At 39.0% G+C, this 16,901-nt stretch overlaps 1 protein-coding gene across 7 annotated transcripts in view; it reads left to right on the top strand.

The window, feature by feature from the left end:
- Window positions 1-16,901, top strand: part of PRUNE2 (prune homolog 2 with BCH domain) — a 136,038-nt gene that overhangs the window by 78,122 nt on the left and 41,015 nt on the right. For all 7 annotated transcript variants that reach the window (XM_058424131.1, XM_058424130.1, XM_040089566.2 and 4 more), the window contains exons 8-9: window positions 324-6,807; window positions 7,256-8,057. In XM_058424131.1, coding sequence (XP_058280114.1) covers window positions 324-6,807; window positions 7,256-8,057 — 7,286 coding nt within the window. The remainder of the gene's footprint in view (window positions 1-323; window positions 6,808-7,255; window positions 8,058-16,901) is intronic.

Raw genomic sequence — 16,901 nt, 5'->3', positions numbered from 1 at the left:
ACATTCCTAAAGTACTGTTACATAAATTTTACTCAGATTTCTTAAGGGAATGACCAAACATTTATTTGGATTTTCTACTGCTAACAAGAAGTGAACGGGAAAGTCAAATGGTACAACCATTGACCAATCGTATGACAAATATTTGATCTTCTGTTGTAATACATCATCTATTTGGGGATCATAATAAGGATGCTACAGTGAAATTGGCAAGCGGTAGTTTAATAGGAAGAGATAGGTTTGGCTGTAATACATAATGAAGTAGTCAATGAAGTGCCTTATGTCCATGAGTGCAGTGACTTCTGAAATATCCCATTTCTCAACAGATCTGCTGTGAACTAGAAGAATGTCAGAATCCTTGTTTGGAGCTGGATCCTCTAGAATGTGAATGGGACCAAATTCTCATTTATCATCAAGAAAATTCTTTGGTGACCTTTGATCAAATTTTTCTTCTAATTAAGGAAGTTATAAATAGAAGGCAACCGGAAATGGTATCAAACAGTAGAACGTCTTCTACTGAAGCTGTTGCTGGAAGTGCTCCACTTTCACAAGGATCTTCTGGTATTATGGAGTTATATGGTTCTGATGTAGAACCACAGCCCAGTTCTGCCAATTTTATAGAAAATCCTCAAGATCTAAATGGGTCTATTCCAGCCCACATTGATGTTAATGTAGACCTTGTGAGTCCAGACAGTGGCTTGGCTACCATTAGAAGCAGCCGGTCTTCCAAGGAGAGTTCTGTTTTTCTTAGTGATGATAGCCCTGTTGCAGAAGGTGCTGCTTCGCATCACAATCTTCTGCCTGGCTTTGATTCCTACAGCCCTATTCCTGAAGGAGCAATAGCTGAAGAACAAAAGTCTCAGTCAGGAAACAATAGCGATAACTTTGATCTTTTCAATTTTGATCTAGCGCCCGTGGTTACAGCTCCATCTGAGTCATCTTCTCATTCTGTTGATTGTTCCCCAGCAGATGACTATTTTCTCAATAGTGATTCATCAGAAGGGCATCAACTCACTCTGAAGAAAAAACTTGATGAGGCAAACCTATTAGAAAATGATACACTAAAGTATTCAACTCACTTACTTACGACAAAAATTGAGGAAGACAATCTGGCTGAATGTGATGAGAATCCAGGAGAAATGTGTGAGAAAACTTCAAGTTTGATTGATTTAGTTGAAGGTGATTCTTCTTCACCAGAAATGTTAAAATCTGCTGATTCAAGAATTCCACCAACTCCTATGAATAGTCTTGTAGATACTTCACCATTAGATAATGGGCAGCCTTTAATTTTCTCACAAGATGTCATAAAAAAAATTAATGAAATAGATGGCACAAATTACTCTCAGTCTCGCGTTAGATATGGGAGCTGGTGGGATGGCTTTGACCTAGATTGCAGAAATGCTGATGCATGGAGTTCAAGTGAGCAGGAGTCTGTGTTTCAGAGTCCTGTCTTATGGAAGGATTCTAAAGAAAGTCCCTTACTACGAGAACATACTGATAGAAGAGCCTCAGATTCTGTGTTCCTCCAAAAACAGCCAAAGCAAATGGAATATACAAAAGCAGGTCTGTGGAATAATCAGTTTAAACAAGAAAATTGGAACCATGAGACTCAAGAGAAAAACAGTGAACATTCATATTTGCAAACTGCTTCGTTAGATGAGACAAAGCAAGAAGTGGAGAGCTTTACAGACCTGTGGAAGGTCAGCCAGCCAACATCTGTGATGTCAGATGCGTGGTGTAGTGGTGAAGGAAAAGATAACCAGCTAGCTGGAGATTCTTACAAAATCTGGACTGAGTTTGATGAAGAAAATGCTGGTATATCCTCAGAAAATATATGGAACATGTCCAAACTAAATAGGGAATTAAAATCAGTGAACATTCCTGAGGAATGGGCCATATCAAAAACTGGTTTATCAGATTCTTCAGAAATCACAGTGGACAATGAGGCTGAAAATCCAGAACTGTGGGATAAGGGAAGATATTATTCAATAGAAGACCATGGAAAATCTGAAAATACAAATTTTGTTTTCAACACTATGCAAAATAATTCCAAGCTGAACACAGGGGAAAAAACTGTATTTGATGATCCTAAACATAGACTAAAACAATTTGAAAATATAGATACCTGGAACATATATGATAAAAACATCAGAAAAGAAGTAACAGAAGTAGTGGTGCCCTGGGAGGATACCTTCTTATACAAAAACTCAGACCTTAGTTCCTCAAATATAGCAGAAGATTTAGTTATTTCTCCACCAGACACCAATTATTCAACATCTGATTCTTACTTATCACCTACATATGTGGAAGATGAAAGAGAAAATGAGGACCAGGAGTTTGATGAAGAAACAGTTACTGGTAAATTCATGAACACAAATTTGGCTGAGTCAAAAGTACTTGAGAAATCAAGTAAGGAACCATTATCTCCTAAAAATGTACCTTTTTCAAATACTAGAAGTACAGATATCTGCAACGCTCCCCTAAATAACATCACCCAGTTACAAGAAAGAAATTCTGAAATTCCAGTTCCTTCTGCCTCTGCTAAACCTTTTCTTAATTCAGAACAAACAGCTGATCTATGTTTTTCAACTGAAACATGTACCAGTGAAAATAACTTTCCTGTATCTGAAAGCAGAAGAGTAATACTGGGATATAATCAAACAGTGAATGACTTATCACCATCACAGAATGAATTAAATACTAGACAGAGAGCAGCTGACAATGCAGAAACAGTGGGCAGTGTTTCTATAGAAGACACAAACACCTCTATGCCAACTACAGGAAATGAGAATGGTTTGGATCTGAAAATATGTGACTTAGAGAGTGAGATATTTAGTAAGGATGTAGCACAAAACACTGCCAGTATTGATGAAGAGCTGGATAGTCAGGATTCAGTGCACCAGCTGAACTCATGGGGTTTACAGAGTGAGCAAGGTCGTGAGGAAGGCTGGGATAATGCCATTGTCGTCTCTAAGGAAGGAAAACAATGTAAGAGAACACATGTGACAAGTGGAGAGCAGATGATTAATGACATTTGTAATAAACTAGTGCAAGAGGGCAGTGTATCTTCAGGTAAAACAGATTTGGAAGAAAACGAGCCAACAACTGAAGTTGCCACCCTCCCAGAAAAAATGAGAAATAGTGTTAGTTTGGAAGTATTAATCGCAGGGAATGTGTCATTTTCCAATCAAAGCAATCCAATTAGTCAGGAAGAGAGAAAAGAAGTGTTGCAGAATAGTTTAGAACCTTCAAGTATTTCTGAGGGAGGCAGAGATTATGAATTTTTTGATGACCACTTACCACAAAATTACAATTATAGTGAAATGTCACAGCTGCTTTCTGAGGGAGCTGAAAAGGAGACTACAGTGAAAGAGAATGCGGCAAGTTGCAAAATGGAAGATATTTCTGAAAGTTCTGATAAGGGTAGTGATAATCCTGAAAATAATTATTCTAAAATGCCTGGAAGCTCGGGCATCTGGAATGACTCTGGAAAGGATGGTTGTGGCCAAGCCACATCAATTCCTTTGATGGATAAACCACAAGAACCTCTGGGAGAAGGGCAAGAATGCTTACATGAAGTGACTTCAAACCATTCAGACATTTGTAATTCTGAATTAGTGTCTTTTAAAAATAGCTCAGAACTGATGAGGACCAATAAAAATTTTTTCACAGATGAGTTTAAGAAAAATCCTTCTGGATTTGTTAGTGTTCCTGATATTACACATATGTCTGTGGTGGAAAATTCATTTTCACTTGAAATAGGTTCTGCGAGAAATGAAAACTCTGAAAATTTAGAACCTGCTAATAATCTTTGTGGAAAGCCATTTGCCATGTTTAATGACAGTTTTCCCCAAACTGCTTGGGATTCACAGCCATGTGAAGATTTGCAATCTCCTGGAACAACTCCTGAGGCAAGAGAAGTCCTTGAAATAGTAAATACCACAAGCAGCCTTTCAAAAGATACACAGATCAAAAGCTATTTGAAAGATGATAATGTGTGGAGTAATTCAATAAATGATTATACACACTCAAGTGGAACAAGTCCTGACTTAAGTGATGCATCTGTGAATGTGTGGGGAGACCTTCCAGTTGCTAGTCATCATGAAAGAAGCAGGGATATGTGGGAGATTAAAAATAATAAAAATCTTGAAGATTCTTTTAAAAAGCAGGAATTCGGGAATAAACCTGAAGAAGGATTTGAAACAAGTGGTGAAGAGAACAAAGATCCTAAAAGCTTAGATTTTTGGAATGCACATGTAGATGATGATACTGTATCTTCTTTATCAAGTCCTGACATAAATGAAGATTCAGAGAATTCAGAGGCATGTCCAGAAGAGATTCATGAAGATTCAGTGTGTGAAAATGAACAGCACAAAGGAGCTGAAAATGGAGAAGGTTATGTTCAGTCCAGTGCAACTAGTCCTGAAGCTAATGAAGACAATTTAGGTGCAAAAACTAAAGTGGGAGAGAAGGTCCTGGTAAGCAACTTCATTGAAAATTCTGAAACAATTGAAGCCAGAAAGGTATTGCAGGAGAATGTGACTACTGACTTTACTGATCATAATAAGACCACTCAATCTACTACAGGCCATTGTAAAACACTTGATGAAAGAACTCAGGTGAGTATTTTCAATGAAAAAACAGATAGTGAGGAAGACTCATATTTGTATCAAATGAATGAAGGTCCTAGATCAACTTCTGCTGCTGGTGGTGATAAAGAAGAGCAATCTTCAAAAGCTGTAGATAGGTGGACTATGTCACTGGAAGCTGATTCAAGAACTAATCCAAAATCCACAGTAGGCACATGTGATTTTCTAGATGACAGTTCAGAATGGTGGAGTTCACAACCTTTTGAAGAAAAGCAGCTGGAAGATCAGTGTTCTGTTTCAAGTGACTCTGTAATAAATCAGTTAGGAAATAGTAAAGAGGACTCGTGTGGTTCCGCTTTGCAAGATGAAGAACTAACAGAAACACATTTCACTGATACAGGTAATGATGAAAATCTGCTTGCCCCATTTTACTGTGATGAAAATGAAAGACGAGTACATTCTATCAATAGTCCTGATGGTCAGATAAATGAAAACACTTTACAGTTAAAACAATTTGATTCTTTAATACTAGATAAAGAAAGAGAGTTGATAGAAGAAAGAGAGTTTTTTACAGATGAGGAGGATCAACTGACTCCACAGAACTCTTTTTCAGATGAGGAACAAGCTATACCGAATACAGCAGTTGAAGGAATCACTGTACTGGGTCTACTGAAAGACAGTGAGGGAAATGCAAGTCTCGCACTTCAAGGACAACAGGAGGACCCCTGTGAAAGAGTAGAGGTGCACAACTCCATGTCAGGTGCTTTCACTGTACAAGATTTATCTTATGAAATGGCAGAAAAGTCAAGTCCAGAGCAGAATATATTTGTTTCCCAAGCTGCACTTATCCCTGATATTTTACACGATAACACACAAGGAAGTAATCAGCAGTTTTCAGTGGAACCTGACCTGTGGACTAATGCTGAGCAGATTTTCACTTTGAAATCAGATGGTGAAAATCCCGATATTTTAAGTAACTGTGACCAAGACAATGATTCAGAGTCATCAAGCAGTCCTGATGTGTGCCACGAATACAGAGCTAAGCATGCTTCTATCCCATCTTCTCAGACTGCAGTGGAGCCTGAAGACAAAGATAGTCAGCCAATTCATACAAGATCAAATATGAATAAAGAGGCAGATTTTGATTCAAAAGGTCAGTTAGTAATGCAGAAGGCAGAGATGCAATCAGAAGATGGTAGCCCCCAGGACTATGAACCAGTAAAGACCAATGAATTCCATCAGCTTATCTCTTCTAATCCTCAGGAGCCTCCTGAATTTGCAATTCCAGAAGAATACAGTCTAGAAAATAAGTTGACTTTTTACCCTGTTGAGTCAACTGAAATTGCCAGCAAAGTTACAAAAGTGACCTCCTTAGATCTGAAAGACATGTTCCATGAAAGTTTCACTCATGCAAGCCATCAAGGACTACCAACTGATAGAGCTCAAATAGCAACATCTCAAATGTGTTTGCAACCCGATAGGGAAGAACAAAGCTTAAAAGAAATTAGTGCCTTGGTTGAAATTGTAAAATATTCTGATACTGGTCATACAGCAATAACTGGTGTTGAGGTGGATAGGTCAGAAGAATGTGTGGATGGATCTGACACAGGGATAGAACGTAGTATCAGGAACACCTCAGTGACTAATGTCCTGGCAGGCACATGTGATGGAATGAACCTACTGACATTGCTAGGCACTGAGGCACAAGAAAGGAAATCAAAGGATGAGCAGACACTCTTTCCCAAATCCTTTCTACCTGATGGTAATGAAGGTGGTGAATCTGATTCAAATAATGAACTGTTTGATGACACAACAAAAGAATATGAAGCTATAATTGAAAATTACGTTCCTATGTTTAAGGAAATACCCAATGACCAATCACCAGCAGTGTGTACTCCACCATCCTCTGCATCTGAACCCTCTGGCAGCAGAGAGTATGTGAACGGTGAACTCTTGTTACAGCAGCCATTTTATGACAACGTTTCTTTGGAAAAACGATTGCCACTGCCAGCTCCTCCGGAAGGTGCAGAGGGAATCCTAATTACCGAAGATAAGGTGTTTGAAAAATCCACAAAGTGCCTTGAGGAAAATCTCACCTCAGTACCATCACTCTCCACGTCTGAAATAATTCCACCAGATTCTGGTTTTTTGACAGGAAAGTCTGAAGTGGAAACAACCGATCCCGACTCACCACCAGGTGGAGATAGAAGATCATGTGATGGTAAGAAAATCTGCTTTCAGGGCAAATACATAGGCGGGAGAAAGGAGAAAGTGTCTGAGGAGTATTTCTGCTTAATGAGGAGGAGGCTTTGAATGAAGTGTGGAGTTTGTGTGTCTCCCTAACGTACAGAACAATTGTGGAAAGAGCTCATTCTCTTAGAGAGATCTAAAGCTTTTAAACAGTAAAAGTAGGAATATCGTTTCTGTTGTTCCTAAAGGGCCTAGCCTATGGGACACTGAATTGTTTGTAGCTTGGGGATGATTGCTGTGTTAATGTATAACCTTTAACAATAATGATGATGGTGATGATGTTATAAAATTCAAGTAAACATTAACAGAGCGAAGCAAACTGAAAAGAGCTTTATCTCGCAGTACTGATTAAAGCATACTATGGTGACTAAATCAGTAATTCAGAAATTAAAAAGAGTTTCTATTCGCCTGTTCTTTAGAAGCTGGCACCGACTCCCTACTTTGTAGGGAGGAAAAGCCAAGAAATTCCCCTGAGAGCCCTGAACTGGAAAGTACGGAGAGTAAGGAAGATGTGAGGGTGCAGGTACTCCCAGCTTCTCTGAAGATGGATTACATCCTTGTTACTGAGGAAGAAAATACACCTGCAAGAAACGATACCCTTGAAAGAAGCAAAATTAATTTTGCATTTAAGGAATCCCATGAGGGCTTTTCACCAGGTTCCTTGGATACCTTTCAGCCAATCTCCATTTCAAATGAAACCAAAGATTACCTTGTTTGTGGGACTGGATGGGACGCTGTTCACTTAAAAGAGGAAAATTCTTCTGATGTGCCTCAAAAGTTGGATGGTGAAAGGAAATCACAGGAAAGCTGCGGGCAAGATGAGGGTTGGATTATATTGGGCCAAAATGAAGTAAGTGATAAATCTTCTGAAGAAATTTCTACCGAGACAGAGATGCCAAAATCAGGGTATGGGCATCCTGGTGAAGAACTGGCATCTGTTGTAGCACAGGAAATGATTCTTGACACTTGGGCAGAATTTCAGGTAGAAACTCCCCTTCGGAAATCTGTCGGACATGAAAGCTGTTCTCCTTCAGATGGCCTGCCTGCTGAGAATGTGAGTTCAGGCATTGCAGGAACATCAGAGTTGCAGGTAGTTGGTGGTGACAGTGCACGGGAAGCAAGTTCTCAGCAGAGGTTTGGGAATAATGTAGCAACAGAACAAGTAATGAAGGATGAAACAGTTCTTCTCAACAATGACAGAGAATTGAATAAAAACTCAGGGTAAGTAAAAAGCAACTTTTTTCTTTCAAAAGTCTGTTCATTTGTTGCCTAAGTTTTTGAGGTGTGTGCCATTATAAATAGATGGCAAGACTTTCAAGTCTGAAGTATGCAATGTATTTACATTATTTAATTATCAATGTATTTCTCCCTTTCTGTAAATGGATTTTTGGCTCTTCATTGTTGATATGAGTGAAGTTAGGGTTGTTTTGCAGTTGATTTGAAGGTCACTTTGTAGCAAGAGTAAACCTATCTTCCTTCTGTGAAGTCCCACTGATTGTATTACCTACCTTTAAGTGTGAAGCAGATGTGGCCAGGGAATACAGGCCCAAGCCTGGTACTGATGATATTACCAGTATATAATGAGATTATGGCGGGATTGAAGTGAAGTGCTATCTCTGCCCGATGCTGAGAAGGAAGAAAGGAAGGAGTCAAGGCCCAGAGTTAGAAAAACTTGCTGCTTATAGAGGAAAGAAAAGCATGAGGGAAAATTGTGATCTTTGTGATTATTTTCAAGCTCTAGTCAGATCAGAGGAGCATTTCTGACTGTTTGACTTGAACTGGCAATTGAAGCAGATTGAATGAGTACATATAGACCTGGCTGTGGGTGGACATACAGCCTCTGTGCTGGCAGTATTCCTGTTGCCAAGTGACTCTCTGCTGTGTCATCAGATGGAGTGGGGGGTGGCCCTCCTGACTCCGTTTACTGTAGTGTATTGAAGAGTGTGCTTCTTCTGTTGTTGACCTCTCTTTATTTGCAAACAGCTGGTTGCCATCAAGAGAGAGGAAAATCTTCAGAAGTGTTAATGGAAGAAGAGCACTCATCAGATCTATAGAGTCTGAAGTAAACCAAATATTGAGTGTTTGATCTTGAAACTAGCAAAAATATGGTGGGTTGGCACATCATTTCTGTTGCACCCGATCCTCTAAGCTTCTAAATTTCATTCCAGAAAGAAAAGTAGAAATTTTGAAATTTCCTATAGGAGAGAAATCTTAGAGAAGCCAAACAAGCAAAATTTCCAAGCAGCTGTTTTGCATCCATGTTGTTGTCTGGAAGGGTGGCTTAGGATCTGCAAATCTAGGAAAGCTAGATGTCCTTTGACTTGGAAGTGCCTGGAAGCCATTTTCCAATGTTACTTTTGCAGGATTTTGCTGGGAGTTCTAGTTTAGTCTTTTTTCTTATCTCACTTAGAAGCTGCTTAATACTAAATGCTTTTTTTTTTTGTCAGTAGCAGTGGCTACTTCTGTCCTTTGCACTACTGATACCGATGCCCAGAGAAGCAAAGTAAGGAACTTAGCTTCCGTATGAACAATTAATTGTGGGAGCATGAAACTAATAAAATCTACTTTGCTTTGGGTTTAAGTTTTCTTGTTAGATATTTTTCTTCATAAGTTGTAAACTTATAAACTTTCCAGCATTAATGTTATTAAAAGTAATTGATCGTATTTCATGAGGATTTTGTATGTAATAGAGATTGTTTTTGTTGTGTGGTTTTCCCCTCAGTTTCTCCTCTGCTTGGTAGTTGATATTCAATAAAATTGTAATAAACTTATATCTTTGGTCAGTTAGATAAAGATTTCAGAATTCCTAGGAGAACAGATATATATATCCCTGTACATCCCCACAGCATGATCACAGAGGCTTTGATTCCTTTGAAACCAAAGCAAACACAAAAAATACTATGATGAAAAACATACAGGAATCATTATTTATAGATAATACACTCATTTCATGAAAGCTCTTACATAAACAGCTGAAAAACTAGCTACTGACATGGTAGAAGTGTGTAATTAGAAATGCTTTCTTAATGTATTAAATTAACAGTTTTAAAACTAGAAGTTCCTTCTTAAAACAGAACTCGGTATGCAGCTTTTGACTCTTTAGTCTGAAATTGATTGCCCTTCCTGGCAACAAAGTTTCAAACTATTTGTTGCAGCAGAGCTGCCAGCCTATGCGAGGTTAGTGAAGAAACAGATGTTGTCACATAAGAGGAGGAATGAAGACTTTCCTGAGTATTGCAATACAGTTTCTGGAAGGCACCTGATCTTAGTGCTAGTCATCAGGCTCTGAGTCTGCCAAAGATTTACATCAAAGTAAGATGTAAAGAAACTCTTCAGTGTGAGGGTGGTGAGGCACTGGAAAAGGGTGCCCGGAACAGCTGTGAAGTTATTGATAGTTAACATCCTTGAAAGTGTTCAGAGCCAGGCTGGGTGGGGCTCTGAGCAACCTGATGTAGGGTTAAGTGTCCCTTCCCCTGTCAAGTGGCTTGAAACCAGGTGATCTTTGAGGTCCCTTCCAACACAAACCATTTTGTGGTTCTATGATCTTTGAAAAATAAAGAAACTTATCATTTATATTTAAACTCAAAACCAGCCAATGAGTTAGTAGTCCAAAGTTTATGAAGGTACTTACTTAGTAGATGTCTTCTAGTCCCTTTTATATCCAGGATTAGTGAGGTGAGGGGCAGGGAGTGGGAATTTCCTACTTGTACTGTGCTGAAGTAGGTTCCTTTTGTAGTGGAGTAAGGGTCAATGAAGGATGCAGTTCACATTGTTTTCTGCTTTCATCTAGCAGATATCTGCCCCTTCGAATAAGATTGGCAGTTACATAGAGGAAGGAATTAAGATTTTGAAACAGAAAGCATAAACAAAAACTAGAATGAAGAAGTGCCTTAAAATTTTGATGTCTGCTAGTCACTGCCCCCTTCATCCCAATGTCAAACCTAATGACTCTCAAAGCTGTTTTAAAGAAGTCTGTGGCTAGAGGTAAAGTTCTTCCATCCTCTCCTGTTTTATTTCTGCAAGGAAAAGCTTCAGTTTCAGCTGAGTGAAGAATAAAGATGCTTACTAGTACTAAAACGCTGGAGAAAAGACATAAGCTTGGCTCAAAAATACGCAAACGCCAAAAGTAACAAACTCTAGATCTTTGAACTCCTGAAAAAAGTACAAAAATATTTGATAGCATGTTACTAATGTCAGTCTTTCCAGAAAGAAAATCACTTTTTATACAGGATGTTAGATGGGCAGGATAAAATACTTTGCTGCTGCTGAGTGGGGGTATGCCAGCAGTAAAATTTATGAAGACAGGAGGTAATTTTCTTCTTCATAGAAGGTGTCTTATCTTACAGAGCTGTATGAAGGTTGGTGGTGATGAACTGGTCAAGAGGTAGACAGGTAAAAGATGTTATAAAAGAAAGGTCTTATAAAATATATGGATTAGGCTCTGTTACTTTAGCTAAGCATCTAGCAATAGGTGTCAAGTTCCCAGTCAAAACTATTTTGAGAATGAGAAGTTCATTAATACAACAAACTATTCCTGGGTGAAAAACAAGTGCACCTGTAATAACAAGTGCACCTGTCCCATGAGATCAGTAGAAAAAGTATGTAAACTACCTAAAAGTACAGAAGTTTGATAGGTATGCAAATTACCATGTATTGGTCAGTACCAATGAACCAAGTATGAGTGTGCTGGTAACCAAATCTAACACATAGATAATCCCATAAAATATGACCTGTACAATAAAGAGGGCCCTTTCCTGCATGAAAAAAAATGGACGCTTGGCTAATTTATTTCAACGAGGAGGCAGAGGGAGAACACTGCAGATGGCTAAGCTAGTTTTTACCCAGGACATTCCTCGGAGTGTTTTAGATCATTCTTGCTTTTACCTTTGTTGTAGGGAAGTATTATCCTTTTCCTTATTAGAAAGAGTTAGAAAAGAGCTGAACAAAGTGCTATGAAATGATGTATTGTCTTGGGGTACAAGAAGCAGTGAGAACAGTAAAAATAAGAACAGAGATATTAGAGAGGTTTAGGGGAGAGATTAGAAAACGGATGGCAGAACTGAGCAGGAGACAATTTCCTTTGAAGAACTACCACAATGTATTTGACCTACTAGAATAAGGCTTCAAAAGAAAGCTTTATTTATCTTTCTGATAGCATTTTCTCAAAGTAACAGGAATTATTCTTTTCTGCTCACATGTCTAAGGATGTTTTCAAAAAGAGTTCTACCACTGCCTCTGTCTGAGATACCCCTACTGAGATACACTACTGTGCTGCTGGCTATTAAAATTTCCCAGTACGGGAAGCAATCCAGTATTATATTAATAGAAAAGCCTGCTTTCATCACATTTTCCTGTGCTTGCCATGAATAAAGATAATTAAATTTAATTGAATAAAAATATGTGACTGTTACAAGATTAATAAGAATTCTGAGATGACTCTGCTATCTCTGTGACTTAGCCAAATGCAAATATATCTCAAAGCTATTAATTATTCGAGTCAATATCAATGCCTAGTACTCAAATGAAATACTGACAGACTTGAACTCAGGAAAAAATTCACGTTGACTCCAGTGACCGGAGGTTTCACCGAATATTTTCTCAAAATGTTTCTTCTGTCATCCCAAAGCTAAAATAAGGCAGGGAGTTAGGGATCCCAGGTTTGCCTTATTCTTTTACGGGCAAAGCCGGGTGCTATATATAGGATGCTTAAAGGCTTGAAAATCTGTTGTAAGAAAAAAATAAAGTATTACTTCCCTTTGAATACCTGTTTCCTTTTTTCGTTGGAAACCTGTGGGGCTGCCATCTTTCACTTCTGTCAGGATTGTTTATTAATTGGCCAGATCCACTGGAAAGCAATTCCAGGCACTCTGGGGACCAGGCATACTGCTTCAGTTATGCTTCCAGCTCCTGCTGAACTACAGAATTACGGACTTGAAATGAGAATTGAACTTAGGTCTCCCACTTGGCAGCATAAAGCATGACATTTGACTTAATACGAGGACCATGCTTCAAAGGTTAAAACCAAACATATAAGTAAAGGAGCAACAACTAAGAAGGTTGCTTGTAAGAAGGTCCTGATGATCTCATTTTTGTAAAACCAGCTTTAATATTTACATGGCAAATAGCAAGACCTTTATAAAAATCTTTTAAGAAGAAAAGAACAACACTTGAGTGACTGAAAAACAACTTATAAAGGGGAAAACCCTACAACTTCCTATTGTTTACTAATGGTACTGAATAATGGTACTGAAATTTTATTTAAATTGTGAGATTGGCCTGATAGAGCCACTTTCTTAAAGCAAGAAGACCTGGACTTCGTTAGTATTGTTTAGCAGGTAAATTAAAAAATCCCCCACTATTAAAAGCACCACTGTTTTCTGAGCTAATTAATTGTATAATATATTCCAATCAATGTGGTCAATGACAAGAAACTTCAGCCTAAAGTGTTAACGAGCTTTGAAACTTTAACCCTGTTGACACAGACCAGACTTTGGCAGTGAGCCCCAGTGAAGTAAGTGGTCCCATCTGTTAAGGAGTCCATGAACTGTTTCTGGTCTTTGCACAATGAAGGGTATGGGAAAATGTTGTGCCAGCAGGTGACTGGGCACAGCAGGGACTGGTGACTCTGCTGGATGACCCCAAGACTTTTGCATGTACAGACTGTGAGGGTATAAAAGCCCAGAGTTTCCTGTGTTCAGGGTCCTTCCTCAGAGGCATCCAGCTCAAGCTGTTCTTTTGTTGTTGCACCCTGATTAGATTGTTTTAAGGACTGAGACTGCTATGGGAAGCGTGGGGTTGCACCGATAAGGAAACCTGATCTGACTGCGTGAGTGTGGGGTCCCAGCTCAGGTGCTGTGAGTGTGACTGCCTGAGTGGCTTGTGGGTGGTTGGACAGGGAAGTTTCCTCAACAGCATCCGAAAATCTCAAAAATATTCTGTGGTACTCTGCACAGGGAAAATAAAGACCTCGTTTTCTGCTACATTACTATTTTCACAGCTTCACCATGATCTTGCTACTGATGACTTCTATTGTATATAAATACTTCATAGCTTTATTTCCTGGATACAAGAAATCTGGGTGTTACAGACTTTCGGATCCATAGTTACTGGGCTTATGGAATTTTGATTTTAAATTAATTAAATCTTGTCCAGTTGAAAAAGTGCTAGAAACGTCCCCATCACTGGAAATTTTACATACAGCTAGGTGACAGAAACATCAAAGATGACGTGTCTGCAGTACTGTCCTCTTTAGAAGTGTATTTTCATATTGGCGATGATTTTTAGATTTCTTGAAATGCTTTGTATTTATCTATTTTCCTTTAAAATGGGACTGACAGACCAGGACGTGTAGCAGATAATGACCATTTTCTCTGTAAGATTACTAACACGATGAAGAACAAGATATGTGATTTACACTGTGCTGGAGCTGTGCATGGAGCTGTAGTCAAAAGAGAAAATGGGGTTAGCTTTTGCTTGGTTTTGACTGTTTATGGCTAAGCAGTCTGATGTGAAAGCTTTTCCAGTTCTCATTGTTTTCCAGAAGGATCTGTGCAGTGTAAAGAGAGAAACCAGATGAAGGTTAGGCTGTCCTAGCATCTGTGGCCTTGCTGTAGGGATTCGGATTGGAAGCTGTTTTGCATCTGGAAAGGAACCTGGATTTTTTAGGGACCCTACTCGCAACAGATCTTTATAAAAGGAGACTCAGAGACTTTACTGCCTGGGACGAAGTATCCTTTCTTTCCCAAAGAAACACAACCAGGACCACAGGTTGTGGGCATTGCTTCCTGCTGCACATAGTTTGTGTTTCAGAATCTACCTTCTGAACTGGTGGTTGTTGGTGTTTTGGTTTTTTTTTTTTTTTAATTTCAATTTGCACCTGCATTCTCCGTGCTAAATTGCAAATGGAAAAAAAGATGCAAACCACGCTCGAATGTGCACGTGCTCTATAGCCATCGATGCAAACAGAAATGGGGGCTGAGATAAGTTGAATCCATAGGAACCTTTGTCATGCAATCTCAGCATAAGCTTTCCACAGGCTGTGAAATGAAGCAGCAGGGAGCCTTTTTGCTACCGCCAGCTGACTCGCTGCATCGAAGTTTGATGATGCTCCGATGAAGCTCCACAGGGAATGTGAAAAAGAATCATAATTTTCACAGCAGAAGCACAGCTCTGCATTTGTTTAAGTGCGCCTGTAACCAAAGCCCAGTAGCTGCTGGTTCACACAGCCGGCTCTGTGAAGGCAGGTGATCACCCTTATTTAGCAGTACCACTACCCACGTGATGAGAAAATGGTGGAGGATCTGTATTGCTAGTAAACTGCTAGAGAGCGAGGGATGCTGAAGTGCAGCAGTGAAGCATCTTTACTGTTATTGCAGTAGAAAGGCCCTTTCAAGTCTTTAAAAGGTAAGTGTCTCTTTTCTCCGAGCGGCAGATGTGCAGATTTTCTGATTAACGGCTCCTTATTGCAGTTACTTTAGACAGAAAAAGGGTAAATGTTAGTCAGCATGATGCAAAGCACTCAGGACCTCATTACTGAAAACAGGGCAGCCGTATTTTCATTCTGTTGCAGCTCTTTCAGTTCGGAAGGATTTCTTTTGTCTGAGCACAGGCATGGCATTTATAATTAGGAAACAAATCTTCACTGCACAGTCACCTATTATGATGGATTATTTTCAGCTTTTTTGCCCAGCTCTGAGGGTACAGTGGGCAAAAAGGCATGAAAGGGCATTGCCAGCATATAGCTTGCTTTTAAAAGTGCTTAATTACTGGTAGTTTGACTGTGACATCTCTTATTGTAAGCTACTTGGCATTGTAGTTTTGGGGTTTTTTTCCTATCAACTGAAGCATATGATTTTTTATTTTTTTGCAGTGTCCTCTTAAAATGTTGTAGTGAACAGTAAATGCAATTTTTTTAGGTTTAAGGTTTTTTACTGGTGAAGGATGCAGCAATAATCTCAGGGGTAAGAGATTCAATTACTGCAAAATGGTTTGTGCAGGCAGTATTTTTTTAAAAATTTAATTATAGGAGCTTGATTCAGCTCATTCAGTTACTTGCTTTTCTGTCTGTTATGAAGGAATGAAAATATTCTTCCATTCCAAGTAAGGTAAGCACATAAATAAATGATAGTGATGCTAGTGATATACAGGAGGCATTGAAATATACAGAAAGTAAAAATATTGGCTACTTGAACGGAAATGTATACAGGCTTGTTTGATGCATTTAGCCAGAATTCTTCTAAGGGTGCTGAGGAAGGGAAAGGGGGAAGGCAGAGATGTAATTTCTGGATTTATCTTTATTTACTTGGAAAGCAGAGCATTTTTGAGAAAGGGAGGATGCACACAGCTCTAGCAGCACTGTCAGGAGGCATTAAAACAACTGTGGAGGTCAGAGCAGGGAACAATGCACACCAGTCCTTACCCTGCCAAACATTTCTGTTTTCCAGGTCTGCCATGTTTATTCTTTCACTCTCAGACACACTCTTCACTGCTATCTCATGTGGGGTAGGGATATATAAAGGTCTAAAATAGCTTTTTCTTTCATGTCTTTGATGAGTCTGGTTTTGTTTTGTTTGGGTTTTTTTGTCCTTGCATAGGTCTGGACACTAGAAAATTCAAGTAGTTACGAGACAAATCTAGTTTTTGCATGCATTCAGTACTTTACAAATTTAGACCCTCCTGCAGGCAGTCTGTTGCAGTCTTGTGGCACTTCTGTATAGTATTCAGCAGTAATAGGAGAGCAGTGTTGTTTACAGCTTGTAATAGATCTCTAGGAATAGGCATAGGGGGAAAAAAAAAAGCCATCTTACAGCCCTGATCTTTGGGCTAAAATTGCAGCTTGCAAATGTAATAAGAAACAATTTGTAGGTGAGAATATGATTTTGAAAGCACCTGTGAATATTGATAAGGCATTTTTAATTAATATAGTGACTTCACACCCTGTATGAATGCCCAGAAAATGACAGTGCTACTTCAACAACAAATGATACTGAGGCAAAGGAGGTTACACTCCAGTTGCTTCACAGATTTCACAGTTTATCTGCTTGGTTTTTCCTTTGAAGGAAGTGG

The sequence above is a fragment of the Hirundo rustica genome, chromosome Z, assembly GCF_015227805.2.
Source record: "Hirundo rustica isolate bHirRus1 chromosome Z, bHirRus1.pri.v3, whole genome shotgun sequence".
NCBI classification, from domain to species: Eukaryota; Metazoa; Chordata; class Aves; order Passeriformes; family Hirundinidae; genus Hirundo; species Hirundo rustica.
This window is presented reverse-complemented; position numbering and strand designations above follow the sequence as displayed.